The sequence below is a fragment of the Rana temporaria genome, chromosome 8, assembly GCF_905171775.1.
Source record: "Rana temporaria chromosome 8, aRanTem1.1, whole genome shotgun sequence".
NCBI classification, from domain to species: Eukaryota; Metazoa; Chordata; class Amphibia; order Anura; family Ranidae; genus Rana; species Rana temporaria.
Genome location: NC_053496.1, coordinates 37,806,185 through 37,828,750, shown reverse-complemented (window position 1 = coordinate 37,828,750; position 22,566 = coordinate 37,806,185). Strand labels below are relative to the sequence as shown.

Below are 22,566 nucleotides of genomic sequence, written 5' to 3'. Positions count from 1 at the left end.
TGTTAAAAAACTTGCCTCTGCTGTGTTCTGCAGTTTCAAAACCTGTGCGTTTTTTTTTTTTTTTTTTGCGTTATAATCAAAAAAAAGCGACAATTTCGAACAATATTTTTTACTTTTTTCTATAATACATATCCCAATTTTTTTTAGTTTAGGCCGATATGTATTCTTCTACATATTTTTGGTTAAAAAATCGCAATAGGTGTATATTGATTGGCTTGCTCAAAAGTTATAGCGCCTACAAAATAGGTTATTGATTTATGGCATTTCTTCTTTTTTAATTTTTTTACTAGTAATGGTGGGGAGGAGTGATTTTTATCGGGACTGCGACATTGTGGCAGACAGATCGAACACTTTTGACACTTTTTTTTTTAAACTATTGACACTTATACAGAGTTCAAAGCTATAAATGGCCACTGATTACTGTATAAATGTCACTGACAGGGAAGGGATTAACACTAGGGGGCGATCAAGGGGTTAAATGTGTTCCCTCAGTGTGTGTTCTAACTGTAGGGGCGATTGGACCGACTGAGGGAGGATACTGATCAGTGTTCCTATATACTAGGAACACACAATTGGTCTCCTCTCCCCTGACCGGACGTGGATCTGTGTGTTTACACACGCAGATCTCACGTTCCTGCTCTGTCACAAGCGATCGCGGGTGCCCGGCGGACATCGCGGCTGCCGGTCACGCACATCCGCTCCCCAGTAACGCGGCAGGCATGCCCCCTATCACGTGGGAGGCGGAGGACGTCATTTGACGCCCGCCCGGGTTATGAAGTGGTTGAAGTAGGATTAAACCCAACTTTTTTTTTTTATTGCAGCTTACCAATTCTTAGATGTAATGGGTTTTTATATTTTAGGCTTTCTTATGTTCTTTTCACCTTGATCTGGCCAGTGAGTCTGTTGTTTTTCAGCAGAAAAAGCTGTCCTGCATGTAAAGCAGTTCATTTTGAGACAAACCATTTACCATTGACAGGGGTACTTACAGTGATCAAATTTTATTTATTTAAAAAATCTTTTCCCCAAAAGGAAAAAGACTGTTTTCTGCAACTACTTATAAAGTGTGAGCTGGAAAAAGGGATACTAGCACTTTACCACGCAGGTACAAAAAAAAAGAAACAATGTCCAGCGATTTACAACCGCTTTAATATCGCTTCCAAGTGCTAGTGCTCTTACTGTTCGGTCCTGCTCATATTATTTTGTTAAAGTTTGATTAGCTTATATTTCCCCTTCTCTCCCTCATCAATATGCCTTTCAGGTTTCGTTGCATACATTCTTTCAGACTCAGTGATATCATTCCTAATGCTTCTTTATGCAATGCAGACAGATCATGGTTGGTGGGAGGAGCCAGCAGAGTGCTGTACCCATGAAAGCATCACAGCACCCTGCCTCTGGGGAGCTCACAGCCCTATTGTAAGCAGGGGGCTGACTGTAGGAAGGAGTTATGCAAATATAAAAATGCCCTGGTGGGTGGATTTCAGTCTGGAGCAGGGGTCTCCAAACTTTTTGATGAAGGGCACGTTTACGGTCTTTCAGACTTTAGGAAGACTGGACTGCTGGGAATGAGAAAATAAGAATCACAATTTATTTGCTTAGAATAAAGATCACAATTCTAAAGAACATTTTTATTTTAAAGATTTACAACCGCTGATCATTGGGTTATCAAACAAGATGTCAATAAAATAAAGACACAATATTATTTGCTTCAATCAAATTGAAAGAAATGTAATGGAAAATAACGTAATGTGTAAAGAAATAAAAAAAAAATTACCATTGGGTTTTATAAGGGGTCTTTTTTTAAAGTCTATTTTTTAGTACCAATACCTACCGCAACATTTTTGTTTACACTTTAGCTGTCAGCAATGGTACAAAGCATTAAAAAGCTATTTTACAAATACATTTTTTTTTTGTCCCTTTTTTTTTTATGTGAATTTAAATATTAATAGTTTATAAAATAGAAGTAAACAAAAAAAAAATTGGCAGGAAAATAATAATTAAATGGAGATGACAAATATATAATTAGAGGAAATTAAAGGTTAATAAGGGGTTAAGCAGAAGAACAATTTATTTAAAAAAAATATATTTTTGTTTTACTTGACAAGGGTGCTTTAAACTGGCTTAATTAACGGACCGAAGTTCATCACTTTAATCTGTAAATGAACATAAAGATACAGGCCCAGATTCAGATACATTTGCGTATCTTTCGGCGGGCGTAGCGTATCTCAGATACACTACGCCACCGTAACTTAGGGTGCAAGTTCCGTATTCAGAAAGAACTTACGCCCTAAGTTACGGCGGTGTAGTGTAAATGTGTCGGCGTAAGCCCGCCTAATTCGAATGTAGATGATATGGGCGTCTTTTATTTAAATTAATTGTGACCCCACGTATTTGACGTTTTTTATGAACGGCGCATGCGCCGTCCGTGAACGTTTCCAAGTGCGCATGCTCCAAATTACGCCGCAAACTGTCAATGCTTTCGACGTGAACGTAACTTACGTACAGCCCTATTTGCGAACGACTTACGTAAACGACGTCCATACTTAACATGACTTACCCCTGCTTTATGAGGGGTAACTTTACGCCGGAAAAAGCCTAATTTGCATATTCCTTGCGTAAATCTATGGAAACGCCACCTAGCGGCCAGCGTAAATATGCAGCCTAAGATACGACGGTGTAAGAGACTTACGCTGGTCGGATCTTAGGCCCCGTACACACGAGAGGATCCATCCGCTGGAATTGATCCGCGGACCGGCTCCAGCGGATAGATCCCCTGGTGTGTACATTCCAGCGGATCTGTTTCCGCGGATTTTTATCCCCTGGGATGGATTTCAAGCGGATAAAAATTTGAAGACATGCTTTAAAATCTATCCGCTTGAATCCATCCCAACGGATTGATCCGCTGGTCTGTACAGACTCACCGGATCAATCCGTCCGAATGGATCCCCCGCATGCGTCGTAATGATTCGACGCATGCGTGGAATTCCTTATATGACAGCGTCGCGCATCATCGCGGCGAAGGCGCGACACGTCATCGTGATGGGATTTTTCGGCGCGGATTTCGATCCTATGGTGAGTACACTCCATCGGATCCAAATCCGCGGAAATCCTCTCGTGTGTACTAGGCCTTAGGGAAATCTATGCGTAACTGATTCTACGAATCAGGCGCATTGATACGACCCCGCCACTCAGAGTTACGACGGCGTATCCGGAGATATGCCGTTGTAACTCGTCTCTGAATCCGGGCCACAATGTTTTTTTTTATCTCCATTTCAGCAGATCAATGTTGTTGATAAACATTGCCAGCTGCTGTTTTTTTTTTAGACTGTGAGCAGGGAACTGCGCTGCACTTAAATCCACATGAGTCGTGGAAATGCTGGATTAAGATCATGTGGGGAGGTTGAATCGAGATCATGATCTTTTAACGATTATTGTGCAGCTCTAGTATCAGTAGAAGTAGGCAATCTATCAGGCTTGGTGGGTTTCAGGAATAAATTAATTACACCTGTGGTCAGTAGGAGGAGGAATAGAGCCCCATTGTTGGGGTCAGTGGGAATAATTGTGCTCAATCATTTATTTCCATGGAAGGAATTAGGTTCCATTGTTGGTGTCAGTGGGAAGAATAGTGCCCTGTCATTGGTGTCTGTCAGGCCCCGTACTCACGACCAAACATGTCTGCTGAAACTGGTCCGCAGACCAGTTTCAGCAGACATGTTTGGCCGTGTGTTGGCCCGAGCGGACCATTTTGGGACGGATCGGACAGGTTTCCAGCGGACAACTGTTTCCCGGACTTGTTTTAAAACAGTCCGCTGGAAACCTGTCCGCCCGGACATGTACGGTCGTCTGTACAGACCTACCGTACATGTCCTGCCGCCCGCATCCCTCGCATGCGTCGAATGACTTCGACGCATGCGTGGAAGCATTTTTAAGGCGGCCCGCCCACGTCGCCGCGTCATTGTCGCGGCGACACCGCGTCATCGCGGACACGCCCCGCGTAATGTTTACGCGCGGGCTTCTGTTCGATGGTGTGTATAGCCATCGAACAGAAGTCCCCGGGCAGTCCCCGGCCAGACATGTCCGATGGAAACGGTCTGCAGACCGTTTTCATCGGACATGTCCTGTCGTGAGTACTCGGCCTGAGAGGAATACTTCCCAACTGTTGGAATCAGTGAAAGCAATGATGCCTTTATGCTGGTTTCAGTGGGCAGAATGGTGCCTCTTATCAGTGGGAGGAGTACCACCATGTTCTAGTTGCATAATCCCATTATTCATGTCAGGGAGTTTGCAACGGTACCCCTTTAACATCTCTAAATTTGACACCAATTCAAACCTTCGCCCAAGTGAATTAAATGATTAACACATATGCAGACTGCCTGAGACCAAAGACAGGATGATGTAACAGGGTGGTTCCTCAACTTTCACACTTCCTGTTTTTGAACAGCTAACTGAGTTAAGGCATTCCATTGTGGTTGAAATAAGGCCGATGGTGCTACTTGTGTGGATATAAATGTTGGGGTATCTTCCTGACACTCATTAGACCTGAAGACGTGGCTTGGATAAGCTATGGGACATCTTTAACATTACAGAACAAACCCAGTTAGACATGAATAAAGCTGGCCATACACTGATCGAAATTTGGTCTGTTCATCAGGGACCAGGCAAATTTTCGATCAGTTCATGGGCATTCCTGTTTGCAAAAATCGATTTCTGTCAAATGGACTTAGGCCCCTTTCACACTGAGGCGTTTTTCGAGCGTTATTCGAGCGTTATTGCAGCGTTATTCGAGCGTTATTACAGCGTTATTCGAGTGTTATTAGAGCGAAGTCTCATCTGCAATCCCAATGTGCTGGTAAAGCACCGCTAACACCTTAAAATTTTAGTTTTTTTTTTTCAGTGCCTCAGTGTGAAAGGGTAAGGCGTTTTTACAGCGCTTTTCAATTCATTTCAATGGAGAGGGACGTTTTTGGAGCGTTTTTTTCAGCGCCCAAAATCTGCTCCAAAGATGCAGCTTGCAGGACTTTTCTCAACGCCCCGCCAGTTCAACACCTCAGTGTGAAAGGGTAAGGCGTTTTTACAGTGCTTTTCAATTCATTTCAATAGAGAGGGGCGTTTTTGGAGCGTTTTTTTTTTCAGCGCTCAAAAGCTGCTCCAAAGACTCCAGGACTCAGTGTGAAAGGGTCCATTGAGATGCATTGAGAGCGTTTTATGAGCGTTTTAAGATCGCTATTTTTAACGCTAAAACGCTGTAAAAACACTTCAGAGTGAAAGGGGTCTTAAAGTGGAAGAAAAGCCTAATTCTAACTATTCTTAAAAATGTTCCCTCTCTTCTGCCAGCCTGTAAACCTGTAAAAAAAGATTTATACTGTATACTTACCTATTTTTAATCCACTCTGTTCTAGTGGTTCAACGGATCATCCGTGATCCAAACATGTCAACATATTCGGTTCGGCACACCACGTGATCCGCGGATTGTGAGCTGCAATGTATGGTGGCTGTGATGGGGGAATCTGATGTATGGGGGTGCTAATAGAGGAATCTGATGTATGGGGGAATCTGATGTTTACTGACATTCTAAAATATGATTGAAACTCATATTAGAATTAAACAAATTACGGTACTATTTAAACAATATAAATACTAATGTAAATCTTACAATAAAATAATACAATGCTGCGCTCCCTTTTTCACCACAGTAACCTAATATGTAACCTCTGAATACTATGGTGGACATCACTTTGGTTTCTTTTCAAAATCTGAAGAATCCTCATGGCCATTGCACGGGTGGACTGTTGTTACACACTGGCATTATAAAAGTTTTTTCATCTTTTCACTTTGTGAACTTTTATGTACATTCATGAATTTTGATTTTGATTTTTTTGCTGATCCGATCCGTGGCTCTGATCCGAGGAACGATCCGAACGGTGAGTTTTTTGATCCGTTGCACCCCTACTCTGTTCCAGGCATGTGATTGTGCAGCTTTTGCAGGGGAGAGGAGGGAGCACCAACAAAGACTCAGCTATGTGAGCCCATGGATGACACCACGGGTCCTGGAATTCCCAGCTGGTATTGAGCGCTTCCTTACACAGGGGAGCCAGAGCTGCAGGATCATGTGACTGGATCAGAGTTGATTAAAAATAGGTAATTTTTTTTTTACAGTTTGGTTGGATCGGTGGGACAATGGAGGGAGGGAATATTTTTAATTGGACATTGGCTTTTCTTCAACTTTAACTACCACTATCTAGCCCAGAAACTAGGATTTTCAGATACAGAGGTCAGTAACGGTAGACTCTGTTTCCTTTATTATTGAGATGTTTTCATTTTTTCTAGAAAGGTAATACAAGACAAATGAATACACTTGATTGCAGCATAGTACAAGACAAATGAATACACTTGATTGCAGCGTACAAAGAACATCAAGGTTAAGAAAAGATTGATTATAACTCCAAAAACCAGACAGTAGCACATAAGATGCACAGTTCAAACCAAGGACACTAATAACTGCATTACTGAGACAGCAGAGGAGCTATAAAATGGTGCACTGGCAGTAAAGGCTACCAGCCTAAACTTTACCCGGCCCCACTAAAAGGGAGAGAAAAATGAAAAGGAACTCTGAGAAGGGGTCTGAGAAGGAACGCTTTGAGATAAAGGGAGAGGGAGTAGAAAAGAGCCACCCACACTCCTTCGACCGGTGACAAAAAAGAAAGAAAGTAAAAAAGGAGGAAGAAGTTGCCTGGGAGGGGACATGGAAGCGTTCTGTGAGATCCAGCCTGTCAACACAGCACATTCATATAGAGACCAGAGATCAGTCAAGATTCGGATGGTCATTATAAGTTCTCCACGGGTCCCAAATCTTCAGGAATTTAGTGAGTTTCTTGTAAACCTCGGTACCCATAAGCCGCTGCTTAACTTCATTAAAATAAAGAAATGGTCGGCGCCTAGCCTTGGCCAATGTCTGCCATGCTGCCAGAAACACAAACCCCACCAGCTTCCTCTGGGCCTTATGACTCATACACACGATGAGAATATCAGACGAATGATCATTCATTTTTATTATTTTTTGGCACGCTAGTCTTCATATCGAAAATCAAGAGGTTTTTCAACTTAGGAAAATTCTCATATGACAGAATACAACTTCGAAAGTGATGTAATGTATTGTTTTTTCGGATGAAACTTGTACTGATTAAACTAAAAAAAATTGTGTTTGTTCCTTGGAATAATTTCGGATGAACTGTTTTGATCGTCTCTCCAAAGCTGTGTACCTAAGGATCAGCAAGGCTTTTCCAGGGGTTAGGTGCGAGCTGGGTATTCAAGACTGATCTGATGAGCAAGTAGAACCGGGTCCAGAAACGTGTGGCTTTTGGACATGTCTACCAGATGTGGACTAGGCTGCCTGGCTCCTTACATCCCTGGTAGTGGTGGTGCGTCCATAAGGGCGCACAGGTGCCATCCTCTCTCTCCTACCACCCCCTCTATCACCAATAGATGGATTCGAGCATGGTAGCATTTGATATGGCACAATGGGAGCATTTGATATGGCACAGTGGGAGCATTTGATATGGCACAGTGTCTGGGTTTGATGGGCACAGTGAGGCTGCAATTGATGTGTCATATACCAGCGCAATCACTACCAGCGCAATCACTATTTGTAGGCGTTTTCTTGGTCGTAAATATTCCAGGAGCACTTAGCCAAAGCTAGCCAGATTTAATACAGGCCTCCTTTTAAAGTGACATATGAACTTAAAAGTAGACCCCTAGCGGTCCCTTCACATATTTCTATTCATTCTCCAAAATGCCCTCAGTGCTCTGTATGGTAATTCAGGCTTCGACTCGGAAGTAAAAGCTTTGGATATTGCTTGGCGCTGTGATTTTTGCGGCCCCCTTCTCTCTGGGGACCAAACACATTCAGAAGTTTTATTTTTATTCTGATGCTTTTTCTTTGTTACGGAATTGCCATTGATATTTAATGTAGCAGCTAGAACTATGGAAGATGCAAGATTCTTTCCCAACAGAAAAGTGGTGCCATCGTGAGGACTAAGTATTTGGATTTTGTATAATCTTATCTCGCAATTCTCACTTTGTGGTTTATAGATTAAAACATATTCATACATTTGCATACATTCTAAAGCCATTTTGTATACAATAAAACATAACTCTAGTCGTTTCATTCTGGCTCTGGGATCCCAGCGCTGAGAGATCTTGGCGTAGACAATGTATGGACTCTTTTCGATGTTGTATGATAAGCAGCTACTGTTAGCAGTTAACAATTATTTCTAGCCTACTATTAAGCTGAATGATCTTGTAGTTTGTAAACATAATTTGTGAGGATCCCCACACATTTACTTCCTTGAATTCTGTGACATGTAGTCACTATACCCTGGGAGCAGGCACTGCTGTGTCACACATTTCACAGAGCCTGCTTTCTGAAATAGAGGTGCTGAAAGGAAGAATTTCAGGAGGTGGAGTCAGTAGAGGAATTAAGGTTTGCAGCCAGCAAGGTACCATGGCATATATAGTCCTTAAAAACTGAGGAGAAGGTGCAGGGAATCTGGGAAGTTGTGGAAAGAGACAGGCAGCACTCACAAAATTAGATATATCAAGTAATCCTTATATCAGAATGTTAAAAATATCTATTGTACTGTTATTATAACCTCCAACCCACCGTGTTGTTCCCCATTTGGGGACCTCTATATTGACGTTGCATATGGTTATCACTATTTTAACTCTTTTTTTCTTGTTTTATGTTTGAATAAAATTTATCTTTTGTTTTAAATTTATAATTAAATTTTTATTTTTGTACCTGTACCGCAATAGTCCTATTGGCCCCCTCTTCTTTTCTTGTCTCTCTGGTTCTGCCATCATACTAATACAACTTTTTAAAGTTTTCCTTTCCACTATTTAGTGGTGCTTTAAACTTTTTGTTTTTCCACGTCGGTCGGCAGGGCTCCCTTTCAGGATTCAGCTAATGCACGCTACAACCCCATCAATACTATTTTTATTATCAAGACTACCACAAAAAACTTTGAGCTTGTCTGGCCTGCTAACAATGAATTTTCTGATGTGAATGGTGCACCGTAGAACATAGTACCAAAATCCACATACAGTTGTAGCCCGTTGTTTGCGATTGATCGTTGCTACTCTTTGATTAATCGCGGTCATTCTTGAGTAGCATGAATGAGCTACCAAACAATTGTCTGCATTGCATAGGCTTAACATTGTCCAAGTTTGATCTCTCAGTTTACCAAGAGCAATCCTGAGCAACACTTTCAGAACCTATTCAACTGGCTAGCTCAGTTTTGATAACTTTTGCTGATTTGACAGATCAAAACACAACTTGGTGTGGCCTGCTCATCCTGCTGTGACAATACCTTTGTCGTGGGTTTAAAAAAAAAAAAGTATTGTTGGTTGACTGTGAACTGCAATGATAACAAGATAACGTATAAATAATACATTTGTAGCAGAAAATTTTGTGCAGAAAAGTATATTATTGTACGCTGTACCCCATTTTTGGGGGTTCTTGTTACAGTGGTTACCTCAAAATGAGTCTCACGGCAAGCCTTTTTTTTTTTAATTATGGAAATATTGGCTGATTGACTGGAAGCTCTATCTGTTTTTTTCGTACTGTGTAGGAATGTAAAAACACAATAGGAACGCCAGACAAAGTGGTGAAAGTGTCCAAGCAGCTTTAACGATTCATCATGTGGTCATATAAAACAACCAACTATTTCGGGGGCTAAAAACACTCCTTTCATGGGGACCTTAGATATTCCTTATAGTTAATGAACTTTAAAAAGTCACAGAGTAAAAAATAAATCGGAACAGAAATATCTCATGGGTTAGTAAGAGCCGGTTCACACAGGGGCGGCACGACTTCGGGGGCGACTCGGCCAGGCGACATGAAGACGACATCTAAGGCGACCTGCAAAATTACTTCTGTATAGAAGTCAATGCAGGTCGCCCCCGAAGTAGTACAAGAACCTTTTTCTAAGGCGGAGCGACGCTATTAGAGCGCTTCTATTCACTAGAATGGGACGCGACTTGTCAGACGGCTGCGTCGCCTGACGAGTCGCCCCAGTGTGAACCGGGTCTAAGACAGCATGACCTTGAGAGAATTCATACATCACTGCTTGAATTCTGCCTCTGTGAAATCTTTAACCACATGCAATATTCAAGTCCTGATGAAGGGTGAGTGTTTCCCCGAAACTTCTTGGATATTTTTGTGATCATTCAATGAATTATTAAAACTATTTGGACAATTTTACCATCCGGTTTGGTGCTTCTGTAGTGATTTTTATGTTTTAAAGCCCTCCAAAGAGGAGCCTTGCCTTAGGTGAGTAGACTCACCAGTGCCATTGAGCTCACTCGTTGATTATGTACAAGGATAATAGGGATCCTACTAAAAAGAGTGGACTTTTTTGGCACAACAAGGCATCCCAAAATGGAATAAATATGTACACAGATTACAAGCATTTTACAGCGTCGGACATTTTTGTTTGTCCAACAGAAAGCAGTTGGTGGAGGAGAAGAAATTGGAGATGGAGAGATGCTATTTAAGCAGAAAACGGTCATAAAACATAAAAAGCTCAAGTCAGGCATTTCTATTGAAGTCTATGGTAGGACCAGACATCCCCGGTTTCAGGGGACAGTCCCCGGATTGAGGACACTGTCCCCGGACCAAGTCTGTCCCCAGTTTTGTCCCCGGATTGGATTTGAACAGGGGCTGGGGCAATTTCAAAGACAGTCAGTGCTCCTACTAGCTTAGGGGGGGTGCATGTTTTTCCATTATCTGTCCCCCTTTCTGATCATGTCGGAGCAGAGAGATTATTTCTTCAGTTTCGGGTGCATGCCTATTCCGCTCTGCTCGCATGTTCTTCTGCTCATATGTGAACAGGGGCCATTGAAATGAATGGGATTTGGCTTGTTGAGCGGTTTAGAGCTACAAGCTTTAAGCAGAAAATCGCCGAGTAGATGAACGGGCTAGGTAAGTAAAACGGGGGGGGGGGTTGGCTACTCACTTCCAGGTGTTTTTTCCCCTGGATGCATTAACCACTTAAGGACCACCTCCTGCACATATACGTCGGCAGAATGGCACGGCTGGGCACAAGCACGTACAGTTACGTCTTTTTTAAGTGCCCAGCCGTGGGTCCCGGTCCGAAGCTCCGTGACCACGGACCAGATCGTCGATGGAGTCCCCGGAGCTGAAGAACGGTTCACTGTGGCGCCGTCATTGATAGTGTGTTCCCTTTTATAGGGAAACAAAATCAATGACGTCACACCTACAGCCACACCCCCCTACAGTTAGAAACACAAATAAGGTCACACTTAACCCCTTCAGCGCCCCCTTGTGGTTAACTCCCAAACTGCAATTGTCATTTTCACAGTAAACAATGCATTTTTAATGCATTTTTTGCTGTGAAAATGACAATGGTCCCAAAAATGTGTCAAAATTGGCCGAAGTGTCCGCCATAATGTCGCAGTCACGAAAAAAATCGATGATCGCCGCTATTAGTAGTAAAAAAATAAATAAATAATAAAAATGCAATAAAACTATCCCATATTTTGTAAACGCTATAAATTTTGCGCAAACCAATCGATAAACGCTTATTGCGATTTTTTTTAATTTATTTTTTTACCAAAAATAGGTAGAAGAATACGTATCGGCCTAAACTGAGGAAAAAAAATGTTTTTATATATTTTTGGGGGATATTTATTATAGCAAAAAGTAAAAAATATTGAATTTTTTTCAAAATTGTCGCTCTATTTTTGTTTATAGCGCAAAAACTAAAAACCGCAGAGGTGATCAAATACCACCAAAAGAAAGCTCTATTTGTGGGGAAAAAAGGACGCCAATTTTGTTTGGGAGCCACGTCGCACGACTGCGCAATTGTCAGTTAAAGCGACACAGTGCCGAATCGCAAAAACTGGGCAGGTCCTTTAGCTGCCTAAAGGTCCGGGTCTTAAGTGGTTAAGGTGAAAAAACACGAACCTTTACAACCCCTTTAAGATTTAGATCTGCTTAAAAAAAAAAGTCATGCTGGAGTAATTATTTTTTTATTTTTTTTTATTTTTTATGGATTTCTTCAGTTGTAAACAGACACCATTTTTTTATTTTATTGTTGAAATTTTGTCTCTTTCCCGCTGCTCCTGATGGATATAATCCATTATTTTTTTGCGGACGGAGGGTGAAGCAGAAACATCGCTCAATTGTGGTCTTGTTGCTATTTTCTTTCACACCATTTCATTTTCCCTGGTTGCCATTTCACACTTATTGAAAAAAACAAACAAAAAAAAATGGTGAAAATATGTCAAAACCCTGGACGTGAAAAGGCCTACTTTCACTGTCTGTTTTATAAATACTCTCCTCGCGCTAATGGAGGTGACAACGGTTTCCCATTCTGATTGCTCTAATTGTAGCGCGTTCACCAGTTACAAGAAAGCTAATAATAGACACTGTGTTCTGTTTCTTGCCCCCCCCCCCCCACACCTTTACATGCGCGCTTTGCTGTTTCTGTATCCTGCATGCATTTGGCGACTAAGGCAATTACTGCTGGCCCGCTGTTGCCTATTCCCTGACCTTAACTGCTGGTCTTATCCGCGCTGATCTAAATGCATTGTTTTAATGGTTCCTTTTCAGTCACCCACTCCCCGGCGCACGCACACACATACACACACAGAGAAAAAATATCAAGGCGAGCTTTTGATGTTGCTTTAGCTGCCTCCCTGGTCTGGCCTCCATCTCAGAGATGTGTCACCTATGCCAAGAGGGAATAGGAGAAATCACGGTTTGAATGGTAATGATAACATACTAATCACTTCGCCGCTTTGAAGATGGAAGCGAGAGATCCTGTCAGCATCCCCAGCATCCCCAGCTGCTCCCAGGCTCTGCTCGAGGTGTATTAACTTAAGTGTTGCATGTCAATATAGCTCGCATGCCTGCCATCCGCAGGGGCTCATTAAAGCCGCGGGCTCCCGCTTCGCGAGACATCCACTCACATTAAATACGCGCCACCTCCTTTTTCATCATCGTCATTAGGAATATTGTTATTATTTATTGGAAAGCAGTTGCTTGTTCCTTTCTCTCTCTCTCTCTCTCTCTCTGTCGCGCGCTTACCTCCACGTTTGCATTGAAACAGCATCTGTCATGCTGTGCGGTTTTATTTTGTAAACCCAAGTTGGGGGCGGAGGGAAAGGAAAGGGGCTATTAGATGTGGTCCTGTCATTAAAAACGTTACCACGTTGTAGTTATAATATGCCAGATTTATTAACGAGAGGGAAATTCAGCAAGCCCAGGAAGGCTTTGACGTAGCGCTCACAATCACAGCGATGGATAATTAGGCCGCCAGGAAACACCAGACAATGAGTGTGGCTTGAGACAATGAATTGACTTCAGTTCTCCGTATAGGAATTATGCCTGCGATGAAAATCAGCTTGATGTGAATAATAATAAAAAAGTGTATAATTACAATTGGATTATATCCACAAGCTTTGAGTAACATAATAGGGTATATATGTAAAAGTTTTTATAAGTTTATTGAAAGTGAACCTATCTAAGTAAAGGTGGTATAGTTGGCGGTATGTTTTGAAAGCAGAGGTGATTTCCTTTCCACGTTACCAGTCGTCACTTTAAATTTTAAAATAATGGCAGATAACACTGAGGCCTTGTACACACGAGGGGACATGTCCGTGGACCGTTTTCATCAGACATGTCCGCTCGGAGATTTCGATCTGATGGTTGTACACACCATCAAACCGAAATCCACGCGGACAGGATACGCAGTGACGTGGCCACGCCATCGCCGATGACGCGGCGACGTGCGCGACCCTGGAAGGTCAATGCTTCCACGCATGCGTCGAATCACTTTGACGCATGCGAGGGCTTTCGGCCGAGCGGACATGTCCGGTAAGTCGTACAGACGACCGAACATGTCCGACGGACAGGCTTCCAGCGGACATGTTTCTTAGCATGCTAAGAAACATTTGTCCGCTGGAAACCTGTCCGATCCGCCGGAAAATTGTCCAGTCGGCCGTATACACGACCGAACATGTCTGCTGAAACTGGTCCGCGGACCAGTTTCAGCAGACATGTTCGGTCGTGTGTACGAGGCCTTATGCAGCGTACACACGATCCTTTTTCGGCATGAAAAAAAGACGTTTTTAAAAACGTCATTTAAAATGATCGTGTGTGGGCTTCACATTGTTTTTCGTTTTCTGAAAAACGACAAAAAAAAAATTCGAACATGCTGCATTTTTTCACGTTGTTTTTTAAAATGTCGTTTTTGTTAAAAAATTATCGTATGTGGGCAAAAATGACGTTTCAAACCCGCGCATGCCCAGAAGCAAGTTATGAGACGGGAACGCTTGTTCTGGTAAAACTACCGTTCATAATGGAGTAAGCACATTCATCACACTGTAACAGACAAAAAAGCGCGAATCGTCTTTTACTAACAAGGAATCGGCTAAAAGTAGCCCAAAGGCGAATAGAACTTCCCATTTAGAGTGCCGTCGTACGTGTTGTACGTCACCGCTCTTTGTTCATCATTTTTCAAAAACGATGGTGTGTGGGGCAACATCGTCTTTAACCACTTCCCGACGGCTGTACGACTTTGTACGGCCGCAGGGTGGCTCTACATCTCTGGGAGGCCATGTTTTTACGGCCTGCGCGCGCAGCCAGCGGCGCGGGCGCGCGCGTCCGGCGGAGGCTCGCTGCATCGCTGAGATGCCGATGCGAGTGCCTGGCGGCCGCGATGTCCGCCAGGGACTCGCGATCGGCGGCTACAGGGACAAGACGTGAAGCTCTGTGTGTAAACACAGAGCTCCACGTCCTGTCAGGGGAGAGAGGTGACAGATCTGTGTCCCTTGTACATAGGGACACAGATCGGTCACCTCCCCCAGTCACCCCCCTTCCCCCACAGTTAGTAACACAATTCAGGGTACACATTAACCCCTTCCTCACCCCCTAGTGTTAACCCCTTCAATGCCAGTCACATTTATACAGTAATTAGTGCATATTTATTGCACTGATCGCTGTATAAATGTGAATGGCGCCAAAAATGTGTCAAAAGTGTCCGATGTCTCCGCCATAATGTCGCAGTCACGAAAAAAATGCTGATCGCCGCCATTAGTAGTAAAAAAAAATAATAAAAAATAATAATTCTGTCCCCTATTTTGTAAGCGCAATAACTTTTGCGCAAACCAGACGCTTCTTGCGATTTTTTTTTTATTTTTTTTAACAAAAATATGTAGAATAATACGTATCGCCTAGACTGAGAAAAAATTATTTTTTTAAAAAAAATTGGGCAATTTATTATAGTAACAAGTAAAAAATATTTTTTTTTTTTCAAAATTGTCGCTCTATTTTTGTTTATAGCGCAAAAAATAAAAACCGCAGAGGTGATCAAATACCACCAAAATAAAGCTCTATTTGTGGGGAAAAAAGGACGTCAATTTTGTTTGGGAGCCACGTCGCATGACCGCGCAATTGTCAGTTAAAGCGACGCAGTGCCGGAAGCTGAAATTTCACCTGGTCAGGAAGGGGTATATGTGCCCAGTAAGGAAGTGGTTAATGATGAAGTTGGAAAAACTTTGTTTTTTGGACATGCTGAAAACGTCGTTTTTTTCATGACGAAAAACGATTGTGTGTACGCGGCATAAGGCTTCATTCACCATCTAGGCCAGGGGTCTCCAAACTGCGGCACGAGGGCCGGATGTGGCCCTTTGCTAGTCTTCATCCGACCCTTGGGACACTATTCCTCCAATGATATGAGGAACTATACCTCCCACTATCACCAACAATGGGGCACCATTTCTCCCACTAATACCAATGATGGGGCACTACTCTATTTACTGACCACCAACACTGAGGCCATGTTTACTCTCGCTGATGCTAGGCTCAGTACATTTTCTACCCCCCACTAACCACATTCCGGCCCCCCTAAAGTCTAAACAGGCCCTTTGTTTGGAAAGTTTAGAGACCTTTGATCTAGGCGATTTTTTTTTTTTTGTTCTAAGGCTCAACTCTAACAGGACAAATCCCATTAATTTCAATGGCCACTGTTCACATCTGAGCGTTTTGTCGCCTTAAAGCGGAGGTTCCGCTGAATTATTATTATTTTTTTTTAAAAGCCAGCAGCTACAAATACTGCAGCTGCTGACCTTTAAAATATGGACACTTACCTGTCCAGCGCGCCCGCGATGTCGGCAGCCAAAGCCGAGCAATCGCTTGTACCTCGGCTGCACCCGCCGCCATCCTCGGTGAGGGAATCGGGAAGGGAAGCGTTGCAACTTCACTGCCTGGCTCCCTACTGCGCATGCGGGAGTAGCGTGGCGTGCTGTCACTGGTCCCCATTCTCTCCTGGGAACAGTGTTTCCCAGAAGACAGCAGGGGTGCGGGTAGGGGCGTGACTGCCGCAGGAGTGTATTCCCGGAAGTGGGTACAAATACCTGTCTTGGTTCCAAAAAGTGTAAGTTCCATTTTTGGGTGTAACTCCGCTTTAAGCAAAACACCTGTAGCTCAAAAAAAGTACATGAGCTTCTTTCTTGGCAGATTTTTTCTTGCTTTTCATTGGCCACTTGTCAACTCAAAATGCCTGTAAAATTAGCACCTAGATGTGAATGGAGCCTTAGAGAATGGAAGGAGCTGCCCCGTACAGTGTCAAGGATTTCAATTCCTACATGAATAGAAAAACTTTTTAATACGGGTTTTGAAGCTTTTTCTCAATAAAGAATCGGTTCACCCTAAAATTATATTTTATTGACCCATCATATCACCCATGATATATAATATATCATGGGTGTGTTGGGAATGTGGACACTGATGATAAAAGGATGTACCTACTGGAGTTGGTCACTACTGATTTTAAATATTATGTGCTTTAGGGACCAGGCAGCATTTCAGACAAAATTCTAGAAGGTCTTTGGTGTGAGAGGAGGCACATGTACTTTTCTTCTACCCTTTTCTTGAGTCCAAACCCTACAGCCGTGCAAAGGAATGTTACAGGGGAGGACTAACGCTCACCTGAGCTGTCGGAAGCTGGACAGGGCTGTGATTAAACTCCACCCCCTTCTGGCAATAAGCTCTCCCCATGAGCGTGAGAGTGTGGCATCATCTACTTGCCTCTCTGTCCAATTAGCGGAAGCTTTGTATTCATTCATAAAATACAAAGTTCCCTGTAAAAGGCACAATATACTCATCTGCTCTGTGTAGTGGTGTTGCACAGAGCAGTCGTGATCCTCCTCTTCTCGGGCCCCCTGCCAGAGCTCGTGGCCCCTCCCTTCTGCTTAGTGCCCCCATAGCATAAAGCTTGCTATGGGGCACCCAAACAGGCCCGCCCCTGCTCTCTCCTCATTGGTTCACTGGTTGCACTTGACAGTAGAGAGAGCTGAGGCTATCATGCATGTTGCTGGATCGAGATGGGGCTCAGGTAAGTATGGGGGGGGGGGGCTGTGGGGGAAGCAGCACACAGAAGGCTTTTTTTGCCTTCATGCATGAAGAGCCTGTGCAATCACTTTAAGCCTTGATTAAAGCTAACATCTATTGTCAGCACTAAAGGCAACTGGCTAAGTTTAGTGCTGACAGCAGACGTTGGTCCTTCAAGTGGAATGAGCATTATACCGTCTGGCAAACGCTTCCTTTATCATTATCATAGACGTAGCAGTCTAGGACCAGAACAGGGTCCATCTAACTATATTCCAGCCACTGATCTGCTTTTTTGAAGGAAAAATTACTTTTAGGTAGATCTCTTGGAACCTAATTTCACTTTTATTCGGTGCATCAATATCATACCCGCATCAAGCATACTAGTCAATAGGAATGCAAAAACCCACTTGATACAGGTCAAAGGTATCTGTCTTTGTATTTTGAATGATCTCAAAAGCATCTCAAACAGATGTCAAGCTGATGCTATTGATATAGGCCCGATAACCATCGACTTTGGCCTTAGGCCTAAAACAAGCATGCAACTAGTGAGGTGTCAGGGCTGATCATGAACTTTTAAAACTTCTTAGAACTTTTTAAAACAAGTTGGCAAGCATGGTACCTGTATTTCTATGTCAACAGATTCCCTGTAATACCGTTTCCTGCTTTTCAGCTTTTTCCTTTTAAAGGCTTCTTCATCTGAACGGAAAGCCAGAGGGTGTAACACCTGTGAAGCCGAGGCCTCCGACCACCTTCTGTATTCACCGCTTGCTCTCTCTCACCTTCAGCGGTGGGGGAACTTGCTGCTGCTCAACACTTAAAAGCCATTTCCCTCTTCTGGAGCTTTACATGATCATGTTCAAATTGATTAATTAGGAAAGTTGCTTTTTTGTCAAGCAGCGGCTAACATCTCCTCAGATCCCCATAACACGGTTTCATTTCCTGTCTTTCTGCAGAGGGCACATCTTCTGGATAACACAGAGAGGTTGGACAGGTCGTCGCGGAGGCTAGAGGCCGGATATCAGATAGCGGTGGAGACTGGTAAGTCTTGTGCCAACGTCTTTATTTTTTCCTTTGCTGCTAAAAGTTAAAATGCGGGCAAAAAAGAAAAAAGATATGTATTAAGTACAAATATAGGCAGGTGGCTTCTAGAAAATACTAGTTCACAGACTCCGATTTCGGACTGCTCTTCAGATATCGGGATTTGTACATTTTGAAGGAAGAGACAACCAAGAGAATAGAAAAACAGAAGCCGATAAGCAATGGCAACCCCATATTTCTCTCAGTATAGATGTATGTATTTAATCGAATCTCGGCTGGTTCAACAGAGCTCGAGATGCGATCCATCAATTGGGCAGGCTAGTTGTACCCAAGTAGATTTTACGGATACAACCAACCTGTCAAATTGTTTAAATGAGATTACTGCCAATAATCACTGTGTTCTGCTGGCCAGGAAGGCTCCTAGCCATCAGAACACAATATAACTGCAGGAGGTATTCTCCCATCAGCACCGACTGTGTTAATGGGGGAATCAAGTGATTTTCTTTATTTCCAACAATGGTAGAAGAAAAAAATAATTTAATCATCTTGTTGCCAAAAAGTTTGAGAGCATTCACAGTGAACATTTGTCTGATGAAAAACCGAAAACAATTGTCCGATGGAGCGTACACACGGTCGGATTGTCTGATCAAACACGTCCGTCAGACCGTTGTTGTCAAAAAGTCAGATTGTGTGTATGGGTCTTTAAACAATACAGTTCTTCAACTGTTTTGCACAGTGCTACCAACCTAGGGAGCGTGTAGACATGAGATAAGAGCGGTGTGCTGTTGTTGCTCCTTTGTCCAGTTAGCAGGCTGCTCTTGGTTCAGTTACTGGGCATTGTTGCATAACTACTATAAAGAACAGTGGGTCACCAACTTTGAAGTGTTGTCTGGCAGGGCACCTGGTTCACAGGCCTTAGCAGAGTTTGACATCCTTTAGCATTTAGAGCATACTATGTATTTCAGCTGTGTATTTATCCATTTGCCGTTTGCCTGGAGTACAGCTTTACTCGATTTTTCGCACACGTGCCCAAGAAAAATTCTAATTTTAACATAAGCTATAACTTAGGATTCAAAGGATAAAATCATTTTTACAAACGGATCTATTTTTAAATAAAAAAATGAAATGAAACGATCTACTACTGATAGGTTTTTGTATTTGATTGCATTTGATGTAATTGATTTTATACCTGGCCTTGTTCACATTGGGCCTACTAAAGTGTTCACGCATATAGGGCCGAGTTTACCCACATACAGGTTTTTAGTTCCTCCCTGTGTAGGCAGTCCCATTGGTGTCAAATGAAAGAAGGGTGTCCCCCTAACAAGGGGCTTGGACTTTTGAGGCAACCAAAAGATAACAAAATTATAATGTTAGAAATTGTTTAATATTCGTATGAATGTTTAAGAAGCCAGATAAATGGCGACATAAAATAATGAATAAAATTCATTGCAACTCAAAATACATAAAAACAAAGATGAATAAATACAAAATTGTCTCCAGTATTTCAATAAGGCCCGACGCGTTTCAGGGAAAATTCCCTTTCCTCAGAGGTGTGTCCTTGTTTGAAGACTAATGGTATCTAAAAAGCATACAAAGAAAAATGATTGTTAAAAAAACATAACAGAAAAACAAATGAGCATCGTTGAGAGAGGAGAGGTACAAAAACAACCAAATGGGATGCAGCAGCTGCATGGACACTGACACTGCTTCAAATCTCACATCTGTGTGGATTCACGGCCCCAAATGCACACTGTCTGCGTTCAAGGCTGTGCACCTACAGAGCTGTCAGATTGGGAGCGTCTGTTTCCATGCAGCCCCTGCGTTCAAATCGACACGCATGAGACTGCCTGCACGGTGATGCATGGAACTTCTGTGCATTTCTGTGCGGGTAAACGCGGCCCTCCATGCACATACACCTGCCTGATTAGGTGAATATATATAAAATCTGTTAAAGCACTGTGTAAACTGACTTGGCTACATAAGTACCTATAAGAAAAATTCATTAGAGATTGTCATGGATCTTGGAGTACGGGAGTGGTTACTGAGCTATACTGAGACATTTCCATTATGTGATAACCCTGTGTTAAAACCTTTTGATTATCAGGTGTGGGTATCTGTCGGAGACAGTCCGTCTGGCTAGAATTGTGGATTGAAGGTGAATTGAATCTATTATGTGTGTTTGAAGATGTATGTGTTTACGCTAAGGGACTTTGTATTGTTCTAAAGGTCAGAAGTCTCCTGTCAGGAGCATTGAATTAGCATTCTATTGTCTAAAGGAATGTAACCTCTCAGAGGTAGTAATTAAGTAGACAGGGTTATTGTGTACATTGATTACCCCCTGGGGCTTCTGTCTCAATACACAAGTCTTTCTATCCAAGCTATTGGACCCATCCCTGTTGACTATTTCAAGTCCTCATTTGCATGGTCAAGGAGGACCTGAGTGAAGACTGCATATACTTTACAATTGACCAATGGGAAAGCGGTTGTTGGCGGTGGAATGTTCCAAATTCTGTATAAAAGTGTGCTGTGTACTTGAAAATAAAGAGTCCTGCTTGAACATACATACAGCCTGCCTGGTGTGTGTTCTTAATGGGTCCGAATGGCACATAGCTGTAATTCGGATCCCGGAACCTTGGATGACTGGACCATCAGACGTTGCAATCTACAAGCTGACTCACTGGTAGCAGAGGAGTGTCGGGAGAGCAGGACCTGGGCGAGAAAGGGTCTCGTCACAGAGATATTTCAAAGAGATATAAAAAAAACTATTGGCATATTAAAGCGAAACTCCAGGCATTAAACTAACCCCATCGCCAGTAAGTACCCCCAAACCCCCCATTTGAAAAAAAAAAAAAGAAAACCCATACCTTTTCCTGTAGTTTTCTAGCCGGTCTGGTAATGTCACCACAGCTTCCTCTACTTCCTCTGTTGGCTGTGGAGGTAGTGGGCATTTCTTCAGGACTGAACGGCAGTCATGTATTCATCACGTTAGCCTTGGAGTACTGTCAGCCCAGTGTGCTTGATGATGCGCCCCCTAGGGGGAGTGAAGACAACAAGCCAGGCTCAGAGGAGATGGGCAGAGATGGGCAGAGTGACATAAAAAGGACTGCCACTTCTGGACCAAGGAAAGAGCCGGGGACAGTGCTGGAGCGTGGCAAGGGTAAAGAGAACTTTGATTTTTATTTTATTTTTAAAAACTTGTGTTTAAACTTTTAAAAGACCAAAAGGAAGGTGGCAATGGAAGTTTGTTATTAGGGTTTTCACTGAGTATAGAGTTCTAATTTTCTAAACACTTGTACAATCACAAAATGAGCACTGGGTGATGAACCTCCTGACAGCACCCCCCTCTACAAAGATGAATATTCCAACATTCCAGTACACTGAAATATAGAGTTGAACTCCGAAGATAAACTTAATGGGTTCATACAGGTTCTCTTTGAGCGAAGGATATTTTGCAATGAAAACTTACTTTCTCCTTATTAAGATCTGTTATGTGTCACCCCAGAGAAAGCATTAAATGAGAGATTGATGATTTATTGTTTAAAATAGTTTATATGTAGGCGGGAGGGGTGGGGGCGCATCAGACTGGCTTTCACTGCAGGCACACAGATGACTGTATGAAGGCTGATGACTGTACACATTACATTATACTCTGTAACTGCTTCAGTATGTGATCTCTGTCTGTAATTACAGAAAAAAAATAAAAAATTACATAGTGCAAATCCAGCTCATTTGTTTGTTTCTGGCAATTAGCATTTGGGATGACCCTACTTGACTTAACAAATAGGGTTGTAGTAGAGGCTAATTCCCTGACCTGCCATTTGCTTCTGCCGCTGAGCAGGGAACAAAGATCAACATGTGATGAATGAATTTCATTTTGTTTAGAAGCATTGCACACCTTCTGTTTTTATGTTCATCTGGGCTGACCGTAGATTGATGTTCTACGCCAGAACGGCAGTGGTCAAAGCAATTTCAGCTTGTCTGGCCAGTTGAACACTCATTAGGTAGCTTGTTAATTCATATAAGCAAATCAAATTGTTGCAACTCGATGCATAAAATATATAGACTGGTCACAAGATTCAGGTGCTCCTCAAGCCGGCATCACGTTGCTGGAGATGCAA

The 22,566-nt window shown here is 42.7% G+C and overlaps 1 protein-coding gene across 7 annotated transcripts in view; it reads left to right on the top strand.

Moving 5' to 3' along the window:
* The window catches only part of VTI1A (vesicle transport through interaction with t-SNAREs 1A), a 561,716-nt gene that overhangs the window by 160,244 nt on the left and 378,906 nt on the right, over positions 1-22,566 (top strand). For all 7 annotated transcript variants that reach the window (XM_040361617.1, XM_040361618.1, XM_040361620.1 and 4 more), the window contains one exon: positions 18,364-18,448. In XM_040361617.1, coding sequence (XP_040217551.1) covers positions 18,364-18,448 — 85 coding nt within the window. The remainder of the gene's footprint in view (positions 1-18,363; positions 18,449-22,566) is intronic.